The following is a 25,508-nucleotide window of genomic DNA, read 5'->3' as shown; positions in this document are numbered from 1 at the left end:
CCCACGACAATGACATCACTATTTGTGAGTAGGCTAAAGCTAGCGGAAATTGGCTTCAGAAAAGTTCATATGAAACAGTCGAAAATGCCTTCAGTAAAAACGTTTGACTTGAGTTACGATGTTATTAATGAACATGATACATTTTCCGAAGGCGACTGTATATTTGGAAGAATTACTTTGGAGTTAATAAAGGAAACCAAAGTGGAAAGCCTTTTCATCAAAGCCAAAGGGGACGCAAATGTCCATTGGACGACACGTACGAAAGACCACACTAGGACTCACTCTGCTCACAATCGATATTTCAAACTTAAGACGTTTATGATTAATGAATCTCCTAAAGGTAAGTCTAGGCGAGATTTTGTGTTTTTAATTGTTTACTATAACCTACCCCTCCCAATCTGTATACCTCAATGACCCCACCCCGTGTATCCTGCCGGCGCACAGGCGCGATGTCAGTTATCCAATTTTTGAATAAAAAACAAACTGGCGCACGACCATATACAAGTATTTATATGTAGAGGTGCTGACTAACGGCGAATAAACTATAAGCTATAAAATACATTTAAATAAAGGGAGTCGTACACTCTATAAATAAACTCCCAGTAATGTATAGGGTAAATCACTAACGTTTCGGCACCACTGTGCCTTCTTTAATACCCAATCAATTACTTGGAGTTTATGTATTGAGTGTGCGACTCTCTTTATTTTTATAGCTTATGTTGGGGGAGGAGTGAACTACATGTACTTCAATTAACTAGTAATTAACTGTGCTTGCTGAATGCCAATCACAACTGTTTATACTTTGTATTATTATTCCGTTGCCACCTATATGTAGCGTGCGTAAAAGCTATCAACACCAAAACAACATAAAAACGTCCTGGTCAGGTTGCTTGAAAAAAACTGTGGTACTACTAATACTTGTTACACTACAACCATATTTGCATCAATCCCAATGTATTTCAATGGTCATACAATTCAACTAGTCTTCCACTGTTGAAGATAGAAACGCCATTCAAACTTTAAAACGTGCAGACCGGTCTGGAATAGGTTGTGTAATAACGGCTAGCTGGAGCCATCTGAGCGGTTGGCTGTAGATGCCCTCACCTGCTAGTGACAATGCTGACTCTACTTTGGGCTGACCCCACTACAGGCAGTCCAGCAAGAACCAGGCAGATGTGTCCATATACAGAGTTTTGTTCTCTAGTTCATCACCATGCATTAGCAGAAATAGACGTAATCTATGTGGTTCTATAAGGAAAGGAAAATAAACTCAGCAAAAAATAAACATCCCTTTTTCAGGACCCTGTCTTTCAAAGATAATTTGTAAAAATCCAAATAACTTCACAGATCTTCATTGTAAAGGGTTGAAACACTGTTTCCTATGCTTGTTCAATGAACAATAATTTTTTTTTGAACATGCACCTGTGGAATGGTCGTTAAGACACTAACAGCTTACAGACGGTAGGCAATTAAGGTCACAGTTATGAAAACTTAGGACACTAAAGAGGCCTTTCTACTGACTCTGAAAGTGGATTTGGCTATTTCAGCCACACCCGTTGCTGACAGGTGTATAAAATTGAGACCCTGGATGGGAGACCAGATGCTGCTGGAAGTGGTGTTGGAGGGCCAGTAGGAGGCACTCTTTCCTCTGGTCTAAAAAATATCCCAATGCCCCAGGGCAGTGATTGGGGACACTGCCCTGTGTAGGGTGCCGTCTTTCGGATGGGACGTTAAACGGGTGTCCTGACTCTCTGAGGTCATTAAAGATCCCATGGCACTTATCGTAAGAGTAGGGGTGTTAACCCCGGTGTCCTGGCTAAATTCCCAATCTGGCCCTCAAACCATCATGGTCACCTAATAATCCCCAGTTTACAATTGGCTCATTCATCCCCCTCCTCTCCCCTGTAACTATTCCCCAGGTCGTTGCTGCAAATGAGAACGTGTTCTCAGTCAACTTACCTGGTAAAATAACGGTAAAATAAAAATAAATAAATAAAAAATCCTTGGAAGAAATTTCCAAATGCCTGAAGGTACCATGTTCATCTGTTCAAACAATAGTACGCAAGTATAAACACCATGGGACCACGCAGCCGTCATACTGCGTGGTGAACGGACTTTGGTGCGAAAAGTGCAACTCAATCCCAGAACGACAGCAAATTAATTACTTAAAAATCATACAATGTGATTTTCTGGATTTTTGTTTTAGATTCCGTCTCTCACAGTTGAAGTGTACCTATGATAAAAATGACAGTCCTCTACATGCTTTGTAAGTAGGAAAACCTGAAAAATCGGCAGTGTATCAAATACTTGTTCTCCCCACAGTAACATTTTGTGGGCAGAACTGAAAAAGCGTGTGCGAGCAAGGAGGCCTACAAACCTGACTCAGTTACACCAGCTCTGTCAGGAGGAATGGGCCAAAATTCACCCAACTTATTGTGGGAAGCTTGTGGAATGCTACCTGAAACGTTTGACCCAAGTTAAACAATTTAAAGGGAATGCTACCAAATGCTAATTGAGTGTATGTTAACTTCTGATCCACTGGGAATGTGATGAAATAAATAAAAGCTTAAATAAATTATTCTCTCTACTATTATTCTGACAGTTCACATTCTTAAAATAACGTGGTGACCCTAACTGACCTAAGACAGGAATTTTTACTAGGATTAAATGTCAGGAATTGTCAAAAACTGAGTTAAAATTTATTTGGCTAAGGTGTATGTAAACTTCCGACTTCAATTGTATAGTGTACAAACCACCCCAAAATGCGGCGCTAGCGAGCAAGCCGTGGAGTAGGTCCCATTTTTACAGAGGTCCTGCTGAAATTGCATTTATTTAATGGTTTATTTGCACTTTGACCCAAAAAGAGCTAGGAAACATAGCCTTTGAATGACGTGCAATACTTTGTTCAACTTAGATTTCTGTTTTAACTCGTAAATGGCGTATAACCTGCAAACGTTCAGCGGAGTCACTGGCAAAACAGACAACACTAGACCCAAGACGAGGAGCTCGAGTTCTTCAACAAGTGGCAGCAGCAGCTTCTCCCCTCGGCTCGGCGAAAAAATGGACACAGAGGATTTGAAGGCAGAGATGCTTGTGGCCCTCAGAGCGGGCATTTCATATACACTCAAGTCAGAGCTCAAAGAGGTGCTCAGTGAGGACTTAAATTTTATTAAATCGGAGTTACAAGCAGTCAAGAATGAACTCATAAAGCATACGGCAACTGTTTGCACTGAACTGGATACAGTAAAGAGAACCGTCTCTGACATAGAACAAGGCTTGTCAACATGTTCGGAGGACATGACTACGCTGCAAACCACGGTTAAGAAGCTGGAAACTGATATGGCTAGCCTTAAGGAACAATGCATGAATTTATAAAGTCATATGTGAAGATCCAATATCAGGATCATGGGGGTGGCTGAGGACCCGGGCTCAAGTTCTACTTCATCAGTCTCAAGCAAATGGCAAATGGCTGTCTGTTCACATATTTGGCGATTAGGGAAATGGACGAATCTGTCTAGCACTGCAGTCTCGGTCACTCTTTTTTAGATATATCGTTGCCAGTGGCATCAGTTGAGGTCATTATTAGGTAACGTTAGTGAACGTTGCCGGTACCATCGGTTGATTTTGTTAGGTTTAGTGTTCCCCACTATAAACACTCCATGTGTGGATATCTTTGCGTGAGGATTAGATGTTACCTTGTTCTATTACGTGACCAGGGTGGTTTTCTTTTTCATACCAGACTTCAGAGTATTGTTTTCAACTTTCGTTTTTTCAGTTGCTCTTTTTGGAGAGAAAAAAAAATGAATGGGTCAGTTCTTATTGTCATCTGGCATTTATAATTTTCCCACCTGACTTTACATGGCTAGGCCTAATATCATTAGAGAGACAGCTGGTTGCTCGGTCACTTTTGCTGGAATGTTAATCTTTTAAATCACCCAGTGAAACGTAAAAGGGTTCTTGGGCCTTCAAATCAACTTAAAGTAGATATTGCCTTTCTTCAGGAGACACATCCCCGCAATTTTGACTACACTCGTTTAAAAGGATGGTGGATCAGTCAGTCATATCATTCCAATTTTAATTCTAAAACTGGAGGAAATGCCATTTTAATTAGTAAGAACATATCGTTCGCAATGTCAAGTGTAGAGGCAGACTCAGCAGGCCATTTCATTATTGTAGTAGGAAGACTGTATAGTACACCTGTTATCTTAGCTAACATTTATGCAATAAATTGGGATAACAGTTCATTCTCCACAAATGTATTTTCTCAATTACCAAATATGGATACACACCACCTAATAGTACACAATTCATATCACCACCTACTGTCACCCAATCTGGATCGTAGCTCTCCTAGGGTATCATCTCCATCAAAGACAGTACTCGCAATTCAGCTATTTCTTAAGACATATAGCATATCTGATGAGTGGCGTTTCCGCAATCCCACAGCTAGGGAGTATTATTTTTTCTCGCCAGTTCATAAGGCCTTCTCACATATACACTACCCTTTCCTAGACAATAGATTTCTGCCACTTATCACAGAGTGTGATTACCAAACTATAGTCATTTCAGATACTTCTTCCCTTACTATGAAACTACTTATACCAAATACATAGCAAAATGATCTCCCTTGGGGCTTAACTCACTACTGCTATCAGATGAAACCTTTGTTGCTTTTATGTCATCTCAAATTGAGCTGTTTGAGCTTTATCAAACCCCTAGAATGTCTCCTACAACAGTATGGGAATCAATGAAGGCTTATCTAAGGGGCCAAATTGTTTCATACATTGCAAGATTAAGGAAGTGCAATATTCAACACCTTGGGGACCTTACAAATAAAATCTTGGATATGGATATGGCCATTTCACACTCTTCATCCGCAGGCGTACTAAAACAACGTTTGACACTTCAGACATAGTTTGCTCTTCTTTCAACTCGACAAGCTGAAAATCGAATTAGTAAATCTTGATACAAAATTATGAACAGCTGCGTCAGAGAAGCGCAAATCAAACCATACCTGAGATAAATTACAAGTTGGGTAACAAATGTATTGACCATTTAGAGATCAATTAATTCTTTCATAACTTTTACTCACAATTATACACTTCGGAATCCGCTGGTAATGCTACCTTATATGACACCTTCTTTGAGAACTTAGATATTCCTACAGTTGAACCTGATATAGCTGCTAAATTTGAAGAACAGTTCTCTATAGAAGAGATTGTGTAGGCAATTAAATCTATGCAGTGTGGTAAATCCTCTGGGCTCAACGGATTTCCGAGGGAATTCAAAAATATATATAAATCTGATCAACTTTCTCCTCTCTTGCTTTCCATTTTAAGGAATCATTCTCCTCAAACACTACCCTCAACAATGACACAGGCATGTATTTCACTTATTCTGAAAAAGGAATAGAAAACTTGGGGTTCATATAGGACACTTTCTTTATTAGATTGCAATGTAAAGATACTTTCTAAGATGATTGCCCGCCGTTTTGAATCAGTCCTTCCCTCCATTATCTCTACAGATCAAACTGGATTCATTAAAAATCATCATTCTTTTTTCAATATCAGACATCTTTATAATATACTTTATAATCCCGCTTCATCTGTCACTCCAGAGATATTGGTATCACTTGATGCTGAGAAGGCATTTGATCAGATGAAGTGGGATTATATTTTTTATCCTCAATTTTATATCCTGGATCAAAGTCCTTTACTCCTCCCCTATTTCTGCAGTGCACACAAATAATAACCTTTAATCTCCAACTTCATCGAGGGATAAGACAGGGTTGTCCTCTGTTCCCTAAACTGTTTGTAATTTGCAGTCGAGCCTTTAGCCTAGGGCTGGGTGATATATCGTATTTTACGATATACTGGTATTGATGCACGGACCGGTTTGGGTATTTACTTTACCTTCTATAATGGTATTTGAAGGTCTGGTTTGTTAAATGTGATGTGCCGTGTGTAACGTCCATTTTTATAGCTTACTTCCCTACTTGAGTCATCTCTCTCTGCTCCTTGTCTCTCCATACCGCTCCCCGCCCCGTCACTCAAGGAGCGCCTTTGTTGTTCCTTGAACAACAGAACATCAGACACTTGCTTTCGATCTGCATGGTCAATGCAGCACATGCAACAATGTTGATGACAACGATGCTGTTTTCACTTTGCTTCTTAATATAAATCCACTAGTGTTCTATAATTACATTATTAGTTTTTGTTTCTTACATCTTCAAACAGCTAGTTTGTCTTTTCTTGGCAATTTTGGCCTAAATCTTGTTAGCCGCTAATGCTAATCACTAGTTAGCTGGCTAGCTAGCTAATAAATGTCAGAGCAAACGTCATTAGCTATACAGCCTGTTGTTTGTGCAACAGTATCTTCTAAATCAAAGAGGAATACGTGAAGCAAGAATGTTAGCTACATGAAGTAGCGAAGAGAAAACGTTCAACGTAGCCAAATACACTGCTCAAAAAAATAAAGGGAACACTTAAACAACACAATGTAACTCCAAGTCAATCACACTTCTGTGAAATCAAACTGTCCACTTAGGAAGCAACACTGATTGACAATAAATTTCACATGCTGTTGTGCAAATGGAATAGACAAAAGGTGGAAATTATATGCAATTAGCAAGACACCCCCCAAAACAGGAGTGATTCTGCAGGTGATGACCACAGACCACTTCTCAGTTCCTATGCTTCCTGGCTGATGTTTTGGTCACTTTTGAATGCTGGCGGTGCTCTCACTCTAGTGGTAGCATGAGACGGAGTCTACAACCCACACAAGTGGCTCAGGTAGTGCAGTTAATCCAGGATGGCACATCAATGCGAACTGTGGCAAAAAGGTTTGCTGTGTCTGTCAGCGTAGTGTCCAGAGCATGCAGGCGCTACCAGGAGACAGGCCAGTACATCAGGAGACGTGGAGGAGGCCGTAGGAGGGCAACAACCCAGCAGCAGGACCGCTACCTCCGCCTTAGTGCAAGGAGGTGCACTGCCAGCGCCCTGCAAAATGACCTCCAGCAGGCCACAAATGTGCATGTGTCTGCTCAAACGGTCAGAAACAGACTCCATGAGGGTGGTATGAGGGCCCGACGTCCACAGGTGGGGGTTGTGCTTACAGCCCAACACCGTGCAGGACGTTTGGCATTTGCCAGAGAACACCAAGATTGGCAAATTCGCCACTGGAGCCCTGTGCTCTTCACAGATGAAAGCAGGTTCACACTGAGCACATGAGCACATGTGACAGACGTGACAGAGTCTGGAGACGCCGTGGAGAACGTTCTGCTGCCTGCAACATCCTCCAGCATGACCGGTTTGGCGATGGGGCAGTCATGGTGTGGGGTGGCATTTTTTTGTGGGGCCGCACAGCCCTCCATGTGCTCGCCAGAGGTAACCTGACTGCCATTAGGTACCGAGATGAGATCCTCAGACCCCTTGTGAGACCATATGCTGACACATGCACATTTGTGGCCTGCTGGAGGTCATTTTGCAGGGCGCTGGCAGTGCACCTCCTTGCACTAAGGCGGAGGTAGCGGTCCTGCTGCTGGGTTGTTGCCCTCCTACGGCCTCCTCCACGTCTCCTGATGTACTGGCCTGTCTCCTGGTAGCGCCTGCATGCTCTGGACACTACGCTGACAGACACAGCAAACCTTTTTGCCACAGTTCGCATTGATGTGCCATCCTGGATGAACTGCACTACCTGAGCCACTTGTGTGGGTTGTAGACTCCGTCTCATGCTACCACTAGAGTGAGAGCACCGCCAGCATTCAAAAGTGACCAAAACATCAGCCAGGAAGCATAGGAACTGAGAAGTGGTCTGTGGTCACCACCTGCAGAATCACTCCTGTTTTGGGGGTGTCTTGCTAATTGCCTATAATTTCCACCTTTTGTCTATTCCATTTGCACAACAGCATGTGAAATTTATTGTCAATCAGTGTTGCTTCCTAAGTGGACAGTTTGATTTCACAGAAGTGTGATTGACTTGGAGTTACATTGTGTTGTTTAAGTGTTCCCTTTATTTTTTTGAGCAGTGTATTATAAGGTCCCCCAGGAAACACTTATCAAAACTTTGGTTCCTATTCTATCACAATAACGCCTCCCTGGTATTTTCATTATTGTCATGTCAAACAACACTGTGTTCAAAGTGCCCACTCTTATATTCTAACTATAGAATTAGAATAATCATTATATGTCCATGATTCCAACAGTTCACCCAAGTGTTTAACTCTAAATCGCAAGTCATATCGCAATTGCAACATTTGGTTAAAATAAGGCCTAGATTGTTTGCCCATATCGTGCCTACGTGGCAGTGTGGAAATGATCTCTAATGAGTGTAGAAAATGCAGAAACTGATGAAAATGCAGAAAATCATTTTAGGTTGAAGTTTAATGGAGAATGGAGAAAGACCATTAAAATGACTTAGAATGTATGTGTTGCCACCCTAGGGTCACGCATTACTCATGAAGCAAATTTGGAAATGTATTATTCAAAAACCGTCAAATACCATCATTCCGTCCAATTTTCTTTATTTTTTATCCCATGATGTGATATTTGGGCCATATCGCACAGTCCTACTTTAACCATAGCAATATGTAATAACACCACTATCAACGGTTTTCGAAGAGGAGGCTTAGAGCATAAAGTCTCACTCTATGTGGATGACATGCTATTATATATGGTGACCCTTTATCTGGTCTTCCACAGATCCAGGATCTACTAAAGACACTTGGTAAAATATCCGGGTGTAAAGGTTTATCTGCAAAAAAGTGAATTGATGCCTATTAATCCTTCTGCCATGTAAATTTATTTTAGTCATGTGCCCTTCAGAGTGATCACACTGAAATTGAAATACTTGGGAATTTGGGTCGCACACGATTTCAAAATCTCTATAAAGCCAATTTCTCTCCCTTAACACGCCGCCTGAAACAGGATCTTGAACCCTGGGATTTACTTTCTCTTTCATTGAGCGGAAGAATTAATACTGTTACACTTAATGTATTACTTAAATGTTTATGCTAATTTCAATGTATTCCTATCTTTCTGACAATTTAAAAAAAAATCTCTACAGATAAACTGATATGTGACTCACCACCTGGATCCGGTCTTATGTAGCAACATTTTAAATTGTGGTTATTACAATGGATAAAAGTAGAGACTCAGAGCTACAATGGGAAATAAATTCTGCTTTGAAAGTTGATAAACTTGTAAACTCACTTTTGAGAAAATGGCCTTTGAATGTTTTGATATCTAGTGAAGAGCTCTTCTTTGTTTCCACCCATTCATCATCGTTCACACCCTCTTAAGCTTTAGCCCCACCCATCTCGTTTCGCTCTCTGAGCATTCAGAGCGCACAACCTGTGGTTACCTAGGTTACCCCATTGGCTCACAGCAAAAACTTGAACTTTTTCAAACGCAATTTTCTTGTTGTCTGCTTCTTTTAGTCAATTACAAAACTACATTTAAGAAAAGTACAACATGTCTAAAGATTACTTTTCAACATTGCCTGCTCCCAAGCGTTCTCACTACTTAGAAAAATGTAATATTGTGGCTTCCATCATGCCACGTGAGTAAGTGAGTGCTAGCTAGCTACCCAACAACACAAACAAACAGACTATACAGCTACAAGTAGTGAGTGGAGTTACAAAAGGACTATACTAAACAAGTTAAATGTCTTACCTGGAATGGAATGTTTTCCACACACATAGCTACGTGTAGCCTACTTGGACACTGTGTGCCCATATTTCCCACACCGAATAGCCTGAAGCTACAGGTCTCTTCTCACAGGCTTTATTTCCTTATGTGGGATCATTGCGAACTGTAGATTGGGGTGTTTGACCCGGTTACATGCAGTGGTGGAAAAAGTACCCAATTGTCATACTTGAGTAAAAGGATAGATGCCTTAATAGAAAATGGCCAGTGGCGACTCATTAAATACAAATGCTTAGTTTGTAAATTATGTCTGAGTGTTGGAGTGTGCCCCTGGCTGTCCATAAATTAAAAAAATGTGCCTACTGGTTTGCTTAATATAAGGAATTTGAAATTATTCATATTTTTACTTTTACTTTTGATACTTAAGTATATTTTAGCAATTACATTTACTTTATATACTTTATTATATTTAAAACCAAATACTTTTAGACTTTTACTCAAGTAATACTTTACTGGGTGACTTTCACTTTTACTTGAGTAATTTTCAAGGGCTATTTTAGCATGTAAATCTTGGTGGGGCAAAAAAAAAATGTGGGATGCATGCCAACAAAGCCACTACACATAAAAACATAGCTGATATGGCAGACTTGCTAAAACAAATGTGGTTTCTAGTGACAATTGAGATGTACGAACTATGGCATAAGGGGACGACAAACGGATAAGAGGCAATCCATAATTTCGATTAAGACATTAATGAGCAAGCGACGACGGACGTAGTCAATATAACTATTTGTTCAGCCAGAAGCCAGAAGAGGACTGGCCACCCCTCATAGCCTGGTTCCTCTCTAGGTTTCTTCCTAGGTTTTGGCCTTTCTAGGGAGTTTTTCCTAGCCACCGTGCTTCTACACCTGCATTGCTTGCTGTTTGGGGTTTTAGGCTGGGTTTCTGTACAGCACTTCGAGATATTATCTGATGTACGAAGGGCTATATAAAATAAAATTGATTGATTGATTGATTGTTCAGCACTTTTTAAATGTACAGCGACAGAATTCAGAACATGGGTTGTTCTTACAGTGTTCTCCCTGTACACCAAGTCAGAACCGTAGGATAAATAAATGGGGCATATAAACAGACAATATTCAATGATTACATTTCTCTAAAACAGGTTATAGGCTATTTGTGCACCACAACAGTAGGCAAAATTAAGAGGTGAAAATAGACCAAATGATTAGGATGAGGCCCATTGAACGCCGTTTGGGTCTTTGCATGTCAAAGAAGATACAGGTCCTTTAACACTATTTGACGTGTTAAATAAGCTTTTAATTTGACACGTCAAATAACACAATTCTATTATAGAATGTTGTGTGTGCTGAATTTGCACGTGCAAGCCAAGCACCACAACTACTATCAGTAGCACTGTCAAAGCTGTAGCCAAGCACCACAACTACTATCAGTAGCACTGTCAAGCTGTAGCCAAGCACCACCACTACTATCAGTAGCACTGTCAAAGCTGTACAAAAAAAGTAGCCAAACAAGCAGACACCGGGCCATGAACAATATGTTTACAACACCGTGTTGGTGAAAATAGACCAAATTATTAGGTTGAGGTACATGGGCTACTAACAGCTTACTACACAACATACACTTAGTATTACTTTCTTAGCTACAGTATACATTTCTCCCTGGCATATTACATCGTTTATGCAGCAGCATACAATACATTTTTGGACTCTCCTTGTGCAGGTGGTGCAGCGTTCCTTTGTTGAAAAATGTTGTCATCAAAGTCTGGCATTCTCTGGATTTATGGTGGGAACTCAGGGGAAAAAACACAACGTTAGTGGTTTCTTAGCAACGCTTGTAGTTAGCCACTGATTCCTTCCTGTCACGACTTCCGCCAAAGTCGGTCCCTCTTTTTGTTCGGGCCAGCGTTCGGCGGTCGACGTCACCGGCTATCTAGCTACTGCCGATCCACTTTTCATTTTCCATTAGTTTTCTCTTTGTTTCACACACCTGTTGTCAATCCCACAATCACTTGTTCATTATTTAACCCTCTGTTCCCCACATGATTTTTGTGAGTAATTGTTTATTGTAATTTCGGTCCGTCTGTGGGTGGTCAATATGTTACTTTGTATATTTGTCTTTTTTGAGTAAAGCACGTTTTTTTTACTCGTATCTGCTGTCCTTCGCCTGACTCTCACCAGCAACACACAGGACTCGTTACACTTCCAAACAACTCATTTGTTGAATTTGCGATTTCCAACTTGTTGTGTAATCTTTATGTACAATGGCCGATGAGCACCAATACGTTTTATCTATGATTTCTCTTCATATGACAAGGATTAAAAAGGATTTTCCAGTAGATTGTCAACTTGATGACAACTGATGATGACTGCTAGCTAAGACTTTGAAAGTAAGATGTTGACATGATCAGTCCAATCAAAGCTACTATAGATATAACGTGATTTGATGTGGCCAATGACCTTCTTTGATGGGCACTTCTAATATAACTCTATGGCAGAACCCAAGGGCCTAAAATGTTCAAGCTCTGACCTTAGAATTGGTGATGACATACTGTCCCATGAGTGACAGAAAACTGAGCCAATCATGACAGAAAACTGAGCCAATCAGGTGCAACGCTCTGTATTTTTTTTTTAAGTGAACAAGATCCTTTCTGACTAACATTGAAAAGCAAAATTTGTTCCTAAAATAGAAACCCAATTTCATCTTCAGTTTCTTGGTCAAGTTATCAATGTGTTGTTTAAAATTCAGCTTTTCATCTAACCACATCCCAAGATACTTATAGGAGGTGACCCTATCAATTTGCTATCAATTTGCTGGCCTTTTATAGTTAACATCTGCATGTGACTCCATCTGTTTACTTTCAGGGAAGAGAAAATCATACATTTTGTTTTCCTTGCATGAAGCACAAGTTTCAATTTGAAAAGCTGCCTTTGAATAACATTAAAAGCCAACTGTAAGTCCTGAAAAGCCTTCTCAATATTAGATGCGCTAGAATAAACAATTGTGTCATTAGCATACAGATGGAGATTTGCAGAGTCAACCGTCTTCCCTATATCATTTATATACAGAGTAAAAAGGATCTGACTTAAAATTGAGCCCTGGGGAACTCCTTTTGTAAGCCTTCGAAACTCAGATGTCATACTCTCATACCCTGTGCTACACACTGTGTTCTGTCAGAAAGGTGTTTTGGAACCAATCCAATGCATCAACACTTAAACCAACCTTTTTTAGTCGATACAACAGCAGGGCATGGTCAACGGTGTCGAATGCCTTCTATAAGTCAATAAAAAGTGAAACACTGTGATTTTTCTTGTCCTGAGCATCTAGAATATCAACTACAACCTGCAGTAATTGTACTATGCTTGGCTCCAAAACCTGAGGTACCTGAGGTACGAGATCTTCAGTTTCTTGGCAATTTCTCGCATGGAATAGCCTTAATTTCTCAGAACAAGAATAGACTGACAAGTTTCAGAAGAAAGTACTTTGTTTCTGGCCATTTTGAGCCTGTAATCGAACCCACAAATGCTGATGCTCCAGATACACAACCCTTCTAAAGAAGGACAGTTTAATTGCTTCTTTAATCAGTACCACAGTTTTCAGCTGTACTAACATAATTGCAAAAGGGTTTTCTAATGATCAATTAGCCTTTTAAAATGATAAACTTGGATTAGCTAACGCAACGTGCCATTGGAACATAGGAGTGATGGTTGCTGATAATGGGCCTCTGTACGCCTACGTAGATATTCCATAAAAAATCAGCTGTTTCCAGCTACAATAGTCATTTACAACATTAACAATGTCTACACTGTATTTCTGATCATTTTGATGTTATTTTAATTTACAAAAATGTGCTTTTCTTTCAAAAACAAAGACATTTCTAAGTAACCCCAAACTTTTGAACGGTACTGTATATTGGTCATATTGGTCATGGCTCCAGAGTGGCGCAGTGGTCTATGGCCCTGCATGTCAGTGCAAGAGGCATCACTACACTCCCTGGTTCGAAACCAGGTTGTATCCTATCTGACCTTGTTTGGGAGTCCCATAAGGCGGTGCACAATTGGCCCAGCGTCATCCGGGTTAGTCGATTTTATAAAAAATCGAATATTATTATTATGAACCCTGCATTATAATTATATAAAAGCCCCTTAGATATTATCACAGATCAGTTTTGCCCTAATGAAAAATGCCCCTTAGATATTAATTTAGAATCCTACAATCCTCTAAATTTTCTTATTGGCGGAGAGTCATGTCGTTGAAAAAATATTTTTTGATATACCCTTGGCCTACCGTGGGTGACTAGTGTTGAGTAATGTGCTGTTAAAAGTGTTGTAGGTCTTATTTATTTCTATTTAACCTTTATTTTACTACATATAGGTCTACTTACTCTGCTGGCGTCTTGACCGATTAATTGGACGATTTTTAAAATGTATTTATAATAATGACAATTACAACAATACTGAATGAACACTTATTTTAACTTAATATAATACATCAATAAAATCAATTTAGCCTCAAATAAATAATGAAACATGTTCAATTTGGTTTAAATAATGCAAAAACAAAGTGTTGGAGAAGAAAGTAAAAGTGCAATATGTGCCATGTAAGAAAGCTAACATTTAAGTTCCTTGCTCAGAACATGAGAACATATGAAAGCTGGTGGTTCCTTTTAACATGAGTCTTCAATATTCCCAGGTAAGAAGTTTTAGGTTGTAGTTATTATAGGAATTATAGGACTATTTCTCTCTATACCATTTGTATTTCATATACCTTTGACTATTGGATGTTCTTATAGGCACTTTAGTATTGCCAGTGTAACAGTATAGCTTCCGTCCCTCTCCTCGCTCCTACCTGGGCTCGAACCAGGAACACATCGACAACAGCCACCCTCGAAGCAGCGTTACCCATGCAGAGCAAGGGGAACAACTACTCTAAGTCTCAGAGCGAGTGACGTTTGAAACGCTATTAGCGCGCACCCCGCTAACTAGCTAGCCATTTCACATCGGTTACACCAGCCTAATCTCGGGAGTTGATAGGCTTGAATTCATAATCAGCAGAGCTGCTGGCAAAACGCACAAATGCTGTTTGAATTATTGCTTACCAGCCTGCTGGTGCCCACCATCGCTCAGTCAGACTGCTCTATCAAATCATAGACTTAATTATAACATAATAACACACAGAAATACGAGCCTTAGGTCATTAATATGGTCGAATCCGGAAACTATCATCTCGAAAACAAAACATTTATTCTTTCAGTGAAATACGGAACCGTTCTGTATTTTATCTAACGGGTGGCATCCATCAGTCTAAATATTCCTGTTACATTGCACAACCTTCAATGTTATGTCATAATTACGTAAAATTCTGGCAAATTAGTTCGCAATGAGCCATGCGGCCCAAACTGTTGCATATACCCTGACTCTGCGTGCAATGAACGCTAGAGAAGTGACACAATTTCACCTGGTTAATATTGCCTGCTAACCTGGATTTCTTTTAGCTAAATATGCAGGTTTAAAAATATATACTTCTGTGTATTGATTTTTAGAAAGGCATTGATGTTTATGGTTAGGTACATGTTGGAGCAACGACAGTCCTTTTTCGCGAATGCGCACTGCATCGATTATATGCAACGCAGGACACGCTAGATAAACTAGTAATATCATCAACCATGTGTAGTTATAACTAGTGATTATGATTGATTGATTTATTGGTTTTTATAAGATAAGTTTAATGCTAGCTAGCAACTTACCTTGGCTTCTTACTGCATTCGCGTAACAGGCGGGCTCCTCGTGAGGCAGGTGATTAGAGCGTTGGACTAGTTAACCGTAAGGTTGCAAGATTGAATCCTTGAGCTGACAAGTTAAAAATCTGTCGTTCTGCCCCTGAACAAGGAAGTTAACCCACCGTTCCTAGGTCATCATTGTAAATAAGAATTTGTTCTTGACTGACTTGCCTAGTTAAATAAAGGTTAAATTCTGCATCGCAGTGCTAGCTGCGCCACCAGAGTCTCTGGGTTCGCGCCCAGGCTCTGTCGCAGCCGGCCGCGACCGGGAGGTCCGTGGGGCGACGCACAATTGGCTTAGCGTCGTCCGGGTTAGGGAGGGTTTGGCCGGTAGGGATATCCTTGTCTCATCGCGCTCCAGCGACTCCTGTGGCGGGCCGGGCGCAGTGCGCGCTAACCGAGGGGGGCGGGTGCACGGTGTTTCCTCCGACACATTGGTGCGGCTGGCTTCCGGGTTGGAGGAGCGCTGTGTTAAGAAGCAGTGCGGCTTGGTTGGGTTGTGCTTCGGAGGACGCATGGCTTTCGACCTTCGTCTCTCCCGAGCCCGTACGGGAGTTGTAGCGATGAGACAAGATAGTAATTACTAGCGATTGGATACCACGATAATTGGGGAGAAAAGGGGATAACATTTTTTTTTTATTAAAAAATAAAGGTTAAATTCAAAATAATGTTGCAATTTGCAATGTGTTTTGTTTGGTAAATTGTTTTGTAAATATGAATTCACATTTGTGGTGGTACTAAATAAACAATGAATTATTTAAATCAATATTGTCAATATATGTATTATTATTATTCAAATATGTTTTTATAATGGAGGGAGGGTGAACAGGGAGTTTAAAAAAATGAACCCCTAAAGGTTCTTTGAGGAACCATTATAAGGGGTGCTTCGAATAACCTTTTTTTTTTTATATATAAATTTTATCCCCTTTTCTCCCCAATTATCGTGGTATCCAATCGCTAGTAATTACTATCTTGTCTCATCGCTACAACTCCCGTACGGGCTCGGGAGAGACGAAGGTCGAAAGCTATGCGTCCTCCGAGGCACAACCCAACCAAGCCGCACTGCTTCTTTAACATAGCGCGCCTCCAACTCGGAAGCCAGCCGCACCAATGTGTCGGAGGAAACACCGTGCACCTGGCCCCCTTGGTTAGCGCGCACTGCGCCCAGCCCGCCACAGTAGTCGCTGGAGCGCGATGAGACAAGGAAATCCCTACCGGCCAAACCCTCCCTAACCCGGACGACGCTAGCCCAATTGTACGTCGCCCCACGGACCTCCCGGTCGCGGCCGGCTGCGACAGAGCCTGGGGGCGAACCCAGAGACTCTGGTGGCGCAGTTAGCACTGCAATGCAGTGCCCTAGACCACTGCGCCACCCGGGAGGCCAGAAGAAGAACCTTTTTCAAGGGTTCTTCAAAGAACTTATAAGGGTTCCCCCACAGTTTCAATTTGAAGAACCCCTAAAGGATACTCGAGGAACCTTTTATTTTTAGAGTGTAGGAGTAAATGTCAGTTGGCTTTTTATAGCCGAGCATTCAGAGGTCAAGACAGCAAGTGCATGAGAGAGAGAGAGGAAATATCGAAACACACACAGTCACGCGTGTTAATGAGTTCCGAGAGCCGATCTGTTATTCAACGATTAGTTTAATAGCCCAGCTACTGTGTGACCCCCCCTCCCCCCAACAAGCAATAGCCTACCCACATGTGGTCAACTATTTCAGCACTGTTTTTGCACTGCTTTGAGACAAGCAAGACTACTTAATAAACATACACATTTTGAAAATGTTATTTTTTATTAACCCTGCATTATAATTGTATAAAAGCCCCTTAGATATTAATTTAGAATCCTCTAAATGTAATTAGATCAACTACTGTACAAGGAAATGTTATGGATTTGCCAGTATTTTCACTTTCTTCACCAGTTCTCTTACCATTTTGTACAATTGTGTGATTAGCCTACCAGTTGGTGTAACTGTAATGTTAATTCTCTTGAGAAGAGTTTTGCTCTTCACTATTACAATATTAAAAACTTTCAAATGCATTCATGAATTAAATCGCTTTAGCCGACATGTTGCAGTTCATCTGATGAAGGATTGACCCCGCATCTCCATGTCTCTTGGGTTGCGCCCGACCGGCTCATCCCCCCTTTCCCCGTTAGGCATGGCCGCATGGCGCACCCCCTTTCCCCGTTAGACATGTCCACATGGCACACCCCCAATATCAAGGTGCACATGGCCGTATTTATATAATGAATATGAATTCGGGGGGCAGAAATTATTCAATATTAAAGCATTAGAGTTTTAAGAATTGTATGTGTTCAATTATTTGTTGACATTGTGGCATTTAAAGCATATTGAAGTTAGAAGCAATAGGATTTGAAGCAATAGCCTACCCACGCGTGGTCAACTATTTCAGCACCGTTTCGCGCTGCTCTGAGACAAGCATGGGGACTGGTCTTGATAAATCAATGAGATTTTTATTTTCACTGAATCTCCGTTTGGGTATTGGTTAGACTACAATTAGGTTGTGGACATGTTAGGATTATTTGCTCTTAGTACTAATGGAAACCCTGAGGGTTTAATTTTTCGTTTTTCTTGGAATAGAACACCATAATAATAATAATAAAATTAATTAAGCTACATTTCTTTAAATCAATCCCATATACTATGTTCTTACAAAAAAGGGTTTTAATTCTCTAATACAGCAAATATTGAAGACTGTCAAATGCTTCTCAAAGATACCCTCTGGTGGTCAAACTAGCATTAATGGCAACAATGGCTGACAATTAAATAACGTGCCATAGAATTCTGCGGCAGCCCACAAAGTGTGCTGCAGTATGACGCAACTTTTACAGGAAGAACTACTGTAGTAGAAAACATGGAATGAAAATAGGAGAATGCCTCTTCAATGTTTGCAATAAGCGCAATCTTATCCCAGTTGCATGCATAAAGTTAATGCAGGAATGCCTGTTCACAGAACTGCTTCAAATTTAGTTTGATTATGAACTGAGGGGGCACTTTGGGGATGTTAGTGTCTCTAATGCAAGGAACTGCACAATGATCACTTAAATCATCAGGGAAAATACCAACAGCCAAGTATTTATGCAGATTGCTAGTTAGAATAACATCAATAAGTGTTGACTTAGAGATATCTTTTGGATTGAGTCTTGTGACTACATTTATAATTTGAGTAAAATTCAGTGTATTGCACAGTCCTCTTATAGCCTCGAAGTTTGGAAATAACCGGTCCCAGTTTAAATCACCCAGTATTGAGGACTCGGAGTTTGGAGATAACCAGTCCCAGTTTAAATTGCCCAAAAGGAACATGTGATTTATTTTACCCAACCACGCATCAGTTCAGCCAGAGAATCCAGGGATTCTACTTTTGCAGATGAGGAGGTCTATAACATCCTATTAAATCTAAGTTAACAGCTTTCGATAACTGCAGTTTCAATGTTAAAAATTCAAACTGTTTTGCCTTAGATAAAGACCTTAGTTCAGTAAACACATATCTGTTTTTAATATAGTATATAGTGAAGTAAAAGTAAAAGTTGTCAAAATATAAATAATAAAGTAAAGTACAGATACCCCCAAAAACTACTCAAGTAGTACTTTAAATATTTGTAATTTAGTACTTTACACCACTGGTTACATTTACAATGAACAACACAGAAGCTTTTCGGCATGTTTTGTTATTTCTGTATAACAAAAAATCGACAATGAAGTTGACTCTTTTACAATGGGGGTGAATGCAAAATAATGTTTGTTTTCCCCAATTTCTGGGTGTGGTCGAAGGGAATTCCTTATTGCTACTTAAATATCGACTCGGACTATCTCAACAAAGACAGTACAGTATGAAGATAAGCAGAAACTGCTTCTCCAATAGCAATCCCCAATCACGCTTGTAGGCGATGTCATGGCGCCATTGGCTAGATAAGCTCATGCGCAGAAACACATCATCCGGTCTAACGTCGTCTCACGCCTAACTGCGCATGTGCAGGCCGTCAAATCAAAGGTACTCCTTCGATATAAAGTTGTTTTTAACGAAAATGAAAACATGTCAGTTTGTCACTTTCACGAGGTCTGAGTAAAAAACATGTTCAACTACTTAAGACATTGGATCGAATCTAGATTGTGCCTTTAGATTTAGAGAAAATTAACAACGAAATAATACTTTTTCACTTCTCTCATTGACATCTCAAACCCCAAACCCCGGCCTAGTCTGCTCAGTCTGTGTGAAGTCTTGCGATGTTGCGTCTCTGGGTTTAGAAACTCTGATTTCAACCTTCAATATGCAGCTGGATTTACTGCGGAGTTGCTCAGTGGTTGTTGGAAATAATATTAATATTTTCCATGACACCATGTGAAGCTTTGAAAATAGAATTAGAATTATAACTGTCACGTTCTGACCTTAGTTCTTTTGTTATTTCTTTGTTTTAGTATGGTCAGGGTGTGAGTTGGGTGGGTTATCTATGTTTGTTTTTCTATGTTGGTTTTTTCGTTTGGCCTGGTATGGTTCTCAATCAGAGGCAGGTGTCGTTAGTTGTCTCTGATTGAGAATCATACTTAGGTAGCCTTTTTTCCACCTGGGTTTCGTGGTTATTTTCTGTGTCAGTGTTTGTCCCACATGGAACTGTTTCGGTTTCTATTTCACGTATCGTTTATTGTTTTGTTTCTGTGTTAGTTTGTATCATTAAAATATATTATGGACACATACCACGCTGCGCATTGGTCCGACATTTCTTACTCCTCGTCAGAGGAGGACGAAGAAAACCGTGACAATAACAAAGTAAAAAACAAACATTTAGCTGTTAGCTCGGCAAGTTGTTGTATTTTGAGTCTTAAAATCAAAACAAGGTTTTGTGGTTGGAATTGCAGTATGCACAGTTGAAGTCGGAAGTTTACATACACTTAGGTTGGAGTCATTAAAACTTGTTTTTCAACCACTCCACAAATTTCTTATTAACAAACTATAGTTTTGGCAAGTCGGTTAGGACATCTACTTTGTGCATAACACAAGTCATTTTTCCAACAATTGTTTACAGACAGATTATTTCACTTATAATTCACTGTATCACAATTCCAATGGGTCAGAAGTTTACATACACTAAGTTGACTGTGCCTTTAAACAGCTTTGAAAATTCCAGAAAAGTATGTCCTGACTTTAGAAGCTTCTGATAGGCTAATTGACATAATTTGAGTCAATTGGAGGTGTACCTGTGAATGTATTTCAAGGCCTACCTTCAAACTCAGTGCTCTTTGCTTGGCATCATGGGAAAATCAAAAGAAATCAGCCAAGTAAAAATGTTCTGTATTAGGTCAATTTGGATCACTACTTTATTTTAAGAATGTGAAATGTCAGAATAATAGTATAGAGAATGATTTATTTCAGCTTTTATTTCTTTCATCACATTCCCAGTGGGTCAGAAGAGATTTAAACCTGAGCTAGTAACTTTTCACCGACTGGTTTCGTTTGGACAAACAAAAAATGGCAACCGTATACCAAGGTGTTCTGTGGAGAGTAGAAGTTAAAGAGTTCCAATATTTAGATAATCGTTGTGATTGGAGGATAGCTGTGAGGGTGATCGAATCAGGATCTACTCTTCTGTTCTCCTTGAGCTCATTAATTATAGAATTTTCATATTTGAAGATAGTAGAAAGGCAGTCTCTTTGGTAATGACAAGGCGTGGAGTGGAATGTAAACTAAAGAGACTGATACTCTGGTTGGAATGTCTCTGCTGTAACCAAGAAGGAATTGATCTTGATATCTAGCCACTTACAATAGCTAGCAAGTTAGCAAACAAAATGCAAAGCTGGAGCCCTGAGCTGAATATAATTTATTTGACACATTTTAGATTTCTTACAGTTATACTTAAAGTATAGTTATAAGCAGTGGTGTAGCAAGCAGACCCCACAGTATAAACGGTATATCGCCCAAACCTAGATTATATATGTAATTCTATGATTAGGTCCATAAATGTTTTTGGTGTGTGCACACATAGGATGTCCCATACCAGGAAGAAATTAAATCTACTTTCACCCCTGCTAACACACAGCCTATGAAAACCTACTAACATTACTACCACTACTATTTCACAACCTAGCAAGCGCACCATATTTTCCTCAGTAAATGTAATTTTTTTGTTTAAAAAAATGTAGTAGTAGCTTGGTAGATAAACTAAATTAAAATCTTGGTTGTGTTTTCAGTAGTTAATTAGCCTACTTTTTTTTTACATGCAGTGGTGTAGCCATCTACTGGAACTAGTACACAATTTAATCAGCTGTTGTATAATATGATATAAAACACAGGAAAATGGGTAGTTCTAGTGTAGCTTAACTTCTTCAAGTGTGAAGTAATTGGTCAACTCTATTTTCAAAGTAGCTTCCCCAACACTGAAATTACTAATTGGGTTTCTGTTACAGACAACATACTCCCCCCTGGGATTCATAGATATCCATTTGGTTTCAAAATTCCTGAGGGGTAAGTGGAAATTCAAGCCAAATTCATAGTCATAGCTACAGATTGGACATATTGTTTTACGTGGTATGTAACACTGTTTTTATATTACAGAAGCATGCCATCATCCTTCAAGGGTCCACATGGCAAGATAGTGTACAAACTGGAAGCCAAGCTGGTTAGGGGTTGGCTAAAGACACGCGACTTGGTGAAGGAAATCACCTTTGTCTCCAAGGCTGACTTGAACCATGTTCTACTAATGGTGTGTAATCTGTGCCATAAACTTCAATTAATAGCCCATGTGTTTATTTGCTTCGATCACTGAACACAACTGGCGCTTATTAGAGACAGGCTTTTATTTGAGCCAGACATCTATTTCCTTAATGAATACAGCTTTTGCTCAATAAAATGTTGAAGACTGCCACAATGTTTGTGGCCAGTATAAAGATTATAATAACAATTCCATCGCAGATCAGACTTGCAAAGACTAGGCTGCCTATCATACACCCACGATTTCACGCTTCAGCACCATTCTCTCACTTGTTGCGCCTCGTTGTACCTTGTATCACCGGTAGTTGAGCCAACCATATCAAATGACACTGCTGTCTCATCCATGGCAAGGATGTTGCTCTCCTTTATCTTATTTTGGGTTATCTTTACGGTACTCACTGAAGTTCACTCATAAACAATTCATTTAGACCCTGTGTTTATTTGAAACAGGCAGTTATTTGCTGAAATGTGTGCCGATGCCATCTATTAAAAGGGACAGGTGGATATTTGAGACTCAGCGTTTAATTGAAGTTTTATGGTAATCTAGTCCATTTGATTATAGGATGGATGGATGTACGGTGTTATTCATCACATTATGTGTGAAAGTGGATGGTTGAATGTACAGATCCCGGTTTGGTTTCCTTGTGCCATAATAGTATAGAACATAATATAATTTCCTCATCCTGCGTTGAAGTCTCCTCAGCATGGTGTGAAGAACAAGTCAGTTGGTATATTCACCTCAGGACACGTCACCATGGATGTCCACGTTGAAAGGATGGGTTATATGCCAGGTAATGTATATCCCAGGTACTGTAATGTAGCAACATGAAAATGACTATGAAAGTGTCTCTCATAAGTGTCCTGATCACACAATTAACTTTCACATGCAAGGCTTAGTCGATATTTGTAATGTCTTCAACATAACTGTACAGGACCTGTGCCAATGCACTGTTGTGTTGGTTATTTGAAATCTCAGACTGTCTTTAATTTTGTGGTGGCTTTTTCCACTCCAGGTGAGACTGTGAATATCTGTGCAAACATCGAGAACAACTCCTCCCGTGACCTTAAGCCCAAATTCAGTCTGAAGCAGAAAATTACTTTCTTTGCTTCTGGCAACACAAAGATAGCAGAGCAGACAGTCTGCAAAGTAGTCAGAGAACCTATCCCGTCCAACACCCGACAACGTGTTGCTGGGTCATTGAAGATACCTGCTGACCAGGACTTGTCCATCCTGAACTGTAACATCATAAGAGTAGAGTACATACTAAAGGTACATCCAAGTGTCTGGACAATCACTTCATATTCCGAGTATTAAACAGAAAAGTAACGCTTTAACTATAAGCTTTATGCTCAAGTGATGCATATTAACTTGACATTCGCAGTCACACACACACAGATCTACCATTGACGTCAGTGCAAAAAGGCAGGTCAGACAATACTCCTCCATAACATGCTGTTTGTTTTAAAGGTATACTTGGACGTTCCTCTTGCCACAGACCCTGAAGTCAAGTTTCCATTGGCTATTATCCCTTCCTGCTTTCGGTCTGACCTATCACCAGGCAGTCCTGTCCTCGGGTTTGAAGAATTCGGGAAAGGTGGTCCAAGCAACAGTGACTTCCCTTGTGATACAGCCTTTGGACCATATCCTCCTGCCTCGGGTCCAGGGGGAGGCCTATATCCGCCTGTCCTGCCAGTGTACCCTGAACCTGCAGCTGTGGGAGGAAGTTATCCCCCTGACCCACAGCCAACATACCCATACCCAACTCACTTGATGATGCATCCACCTCCAACTGCGCCACCATTTCATACACCCCCGACTGCCCCGATGATGCTTTCACACCCCTCTCCTCAAGAGATAGACCGACCCCCGTCGTATTGTTCCCTCTTTCCTCCGTCAACAGCTGAAACATCACCCTGATACACCATAAACACTCATCTTTAACAGAAGTTATGCAACTGATTCACTCCCAATGTCATTGTTGCACACACCAACAGACCTGTAAACATTATGTTAATGAAGGAACAAAATGCCAGGTTTGCGTCAGTGTTTCAAGTCTATAGCATTTATGTTTGTGTTTTGAGCCATAAAGATTTTTTTTTACTGTAATATACACCTGCTTCTGAGTTCTGTCTTCCAGGATTTGTGTCTGATGCAACATTTTTTAAACTATGTAATGTAATGCTCAGATCACTCATATGGTGCCTTCTTGACTGCCTTTATGAATTATTTTATTTTTTTACTCCAGGTTTGCCACCACAGCAAAAAAGAAAAAGAGAGCAGCACACTCTAGGTGCTCAGTTGCAATCATTTTATAACCAATGTTTCGACAGACAAGCTGTCTTCATCAGGGTATAATGACAAAGACTGTGGGTATAATGCCAAACACTGTGCATCACTACTTTATATAGTTTCGAAGGACACACAGGTGTCTGTAATTATGGCCCGGTGTGGCTTGATGTCATTGGTTGATTTACAGATGTAAATAGAACATATAAAAAGCATGAATGGATAGCAGACGATCATAGATACAATGTGGCTACATAGGCCTACAAACATGAATAGATACAATGAATAGCAAAATCACAAGAATGGCTTCAGATCAAAGTCTACGTTGAGACCGAAGGGAGCAAGGGTTTTTAAATAACAAATCCAGGCAGCCTCTCGTTTTAACAATAAATTGTCAAAAGTCCAGGCAGCCTCTCGTTTTAACAATAAATTGTCAAGGTCACTCACTCTCCTAGGGATATAGGGAAGCGACGAAATAGACTGGTTCGCTTCCAAATGCGAACCACTCTATTTCGTCCCTTCTCTATATTGGCACCGAACACGTCACCCTCCCTATGAGACGGGGTGAACTTGACAATTTATTGGGGATAAGACCTTGACAACGTTGGTTATTAAATTATTGCATCTGAGCTCCTAGAGAGTGCAGCTCTCCTTTTCTTTTTAAGTGTTCTAGTCCGCTAGCCAACACCTCGCCTAAACAGGTGTGCGTTTCTTTCGCCTCCAGATTACCACCACAGTTCCCTTAGTTTGGCCATGCAAAATGTATGCATCATTAATTACTCAGTATTGTTGTGATCTAAACCCATGTACCAGGACACCTTGCTAACACATATTCTGTACAAATTATGTATTCACTGAGATATAATACAGAATTGCACTACTACTGCCATTGTTGTTTAACTAATTAAATATATCACAGGAAGCATTGGCCTACCATTATTTCATTTATTTATTTAAGGTGCGTGTGATATTGCATTGTTTCTATTCTATTGTTCTACAGGCCACGAAGGCAGACTCTTGTTACCTATCACATTCTTTGTTCACAGTTTGTTTA

At 40.1% G+C, this 25,508-nt stretch overlaps 1 protein-coding gene across 1 annotated transcript; it reads left to right on the top strand.

The window, feature by feature from the left end:
- On the top strand, positions 1-25,376 carry LOC129853115 (arrestin domain-containing protein 3-like). The gene is made up of 6 exons (XM_055918835.1): positions 1-340; positions 21,864-21,921; positions 22,012-22,159; positions 22,862-22,958; positions 23,181-23,437; positions 23,636-25,376. The coding sequence occupies exons 1-6, from the start codon at positions 10-12 to the stop codon at positions 24,083-24,085; spliced, it is 1,341 nt and encodes a 446-aa protein (XP_055774810.1). The 5' UTR covers positions 1-9; the 3' UTR covers positions 24,086-25,376.
- Positions 25,377-25,508: the final 132 nt, after the last annotated feature.

This window comes from Salvelinus fontinalis, chromosome 4 (genome assembly GCF_029448725.1).
Source record: "Salvelinus fontinalis isolate EN_2023a chromosome 4, ASM2944872v1, whole genome shotgun sequence".
Taxonomy (NCBI): Eukaryota; Metazoa; Chordata; class Actinopteri; order Salmoniformes; family Salmonidae; genus Salvelinus; species Salvelinus fontinalis.
Note: the sequence above shows the minus strand (reverse complement) of the source record. Positions and strands in the feature narration are given on the sequence as shown.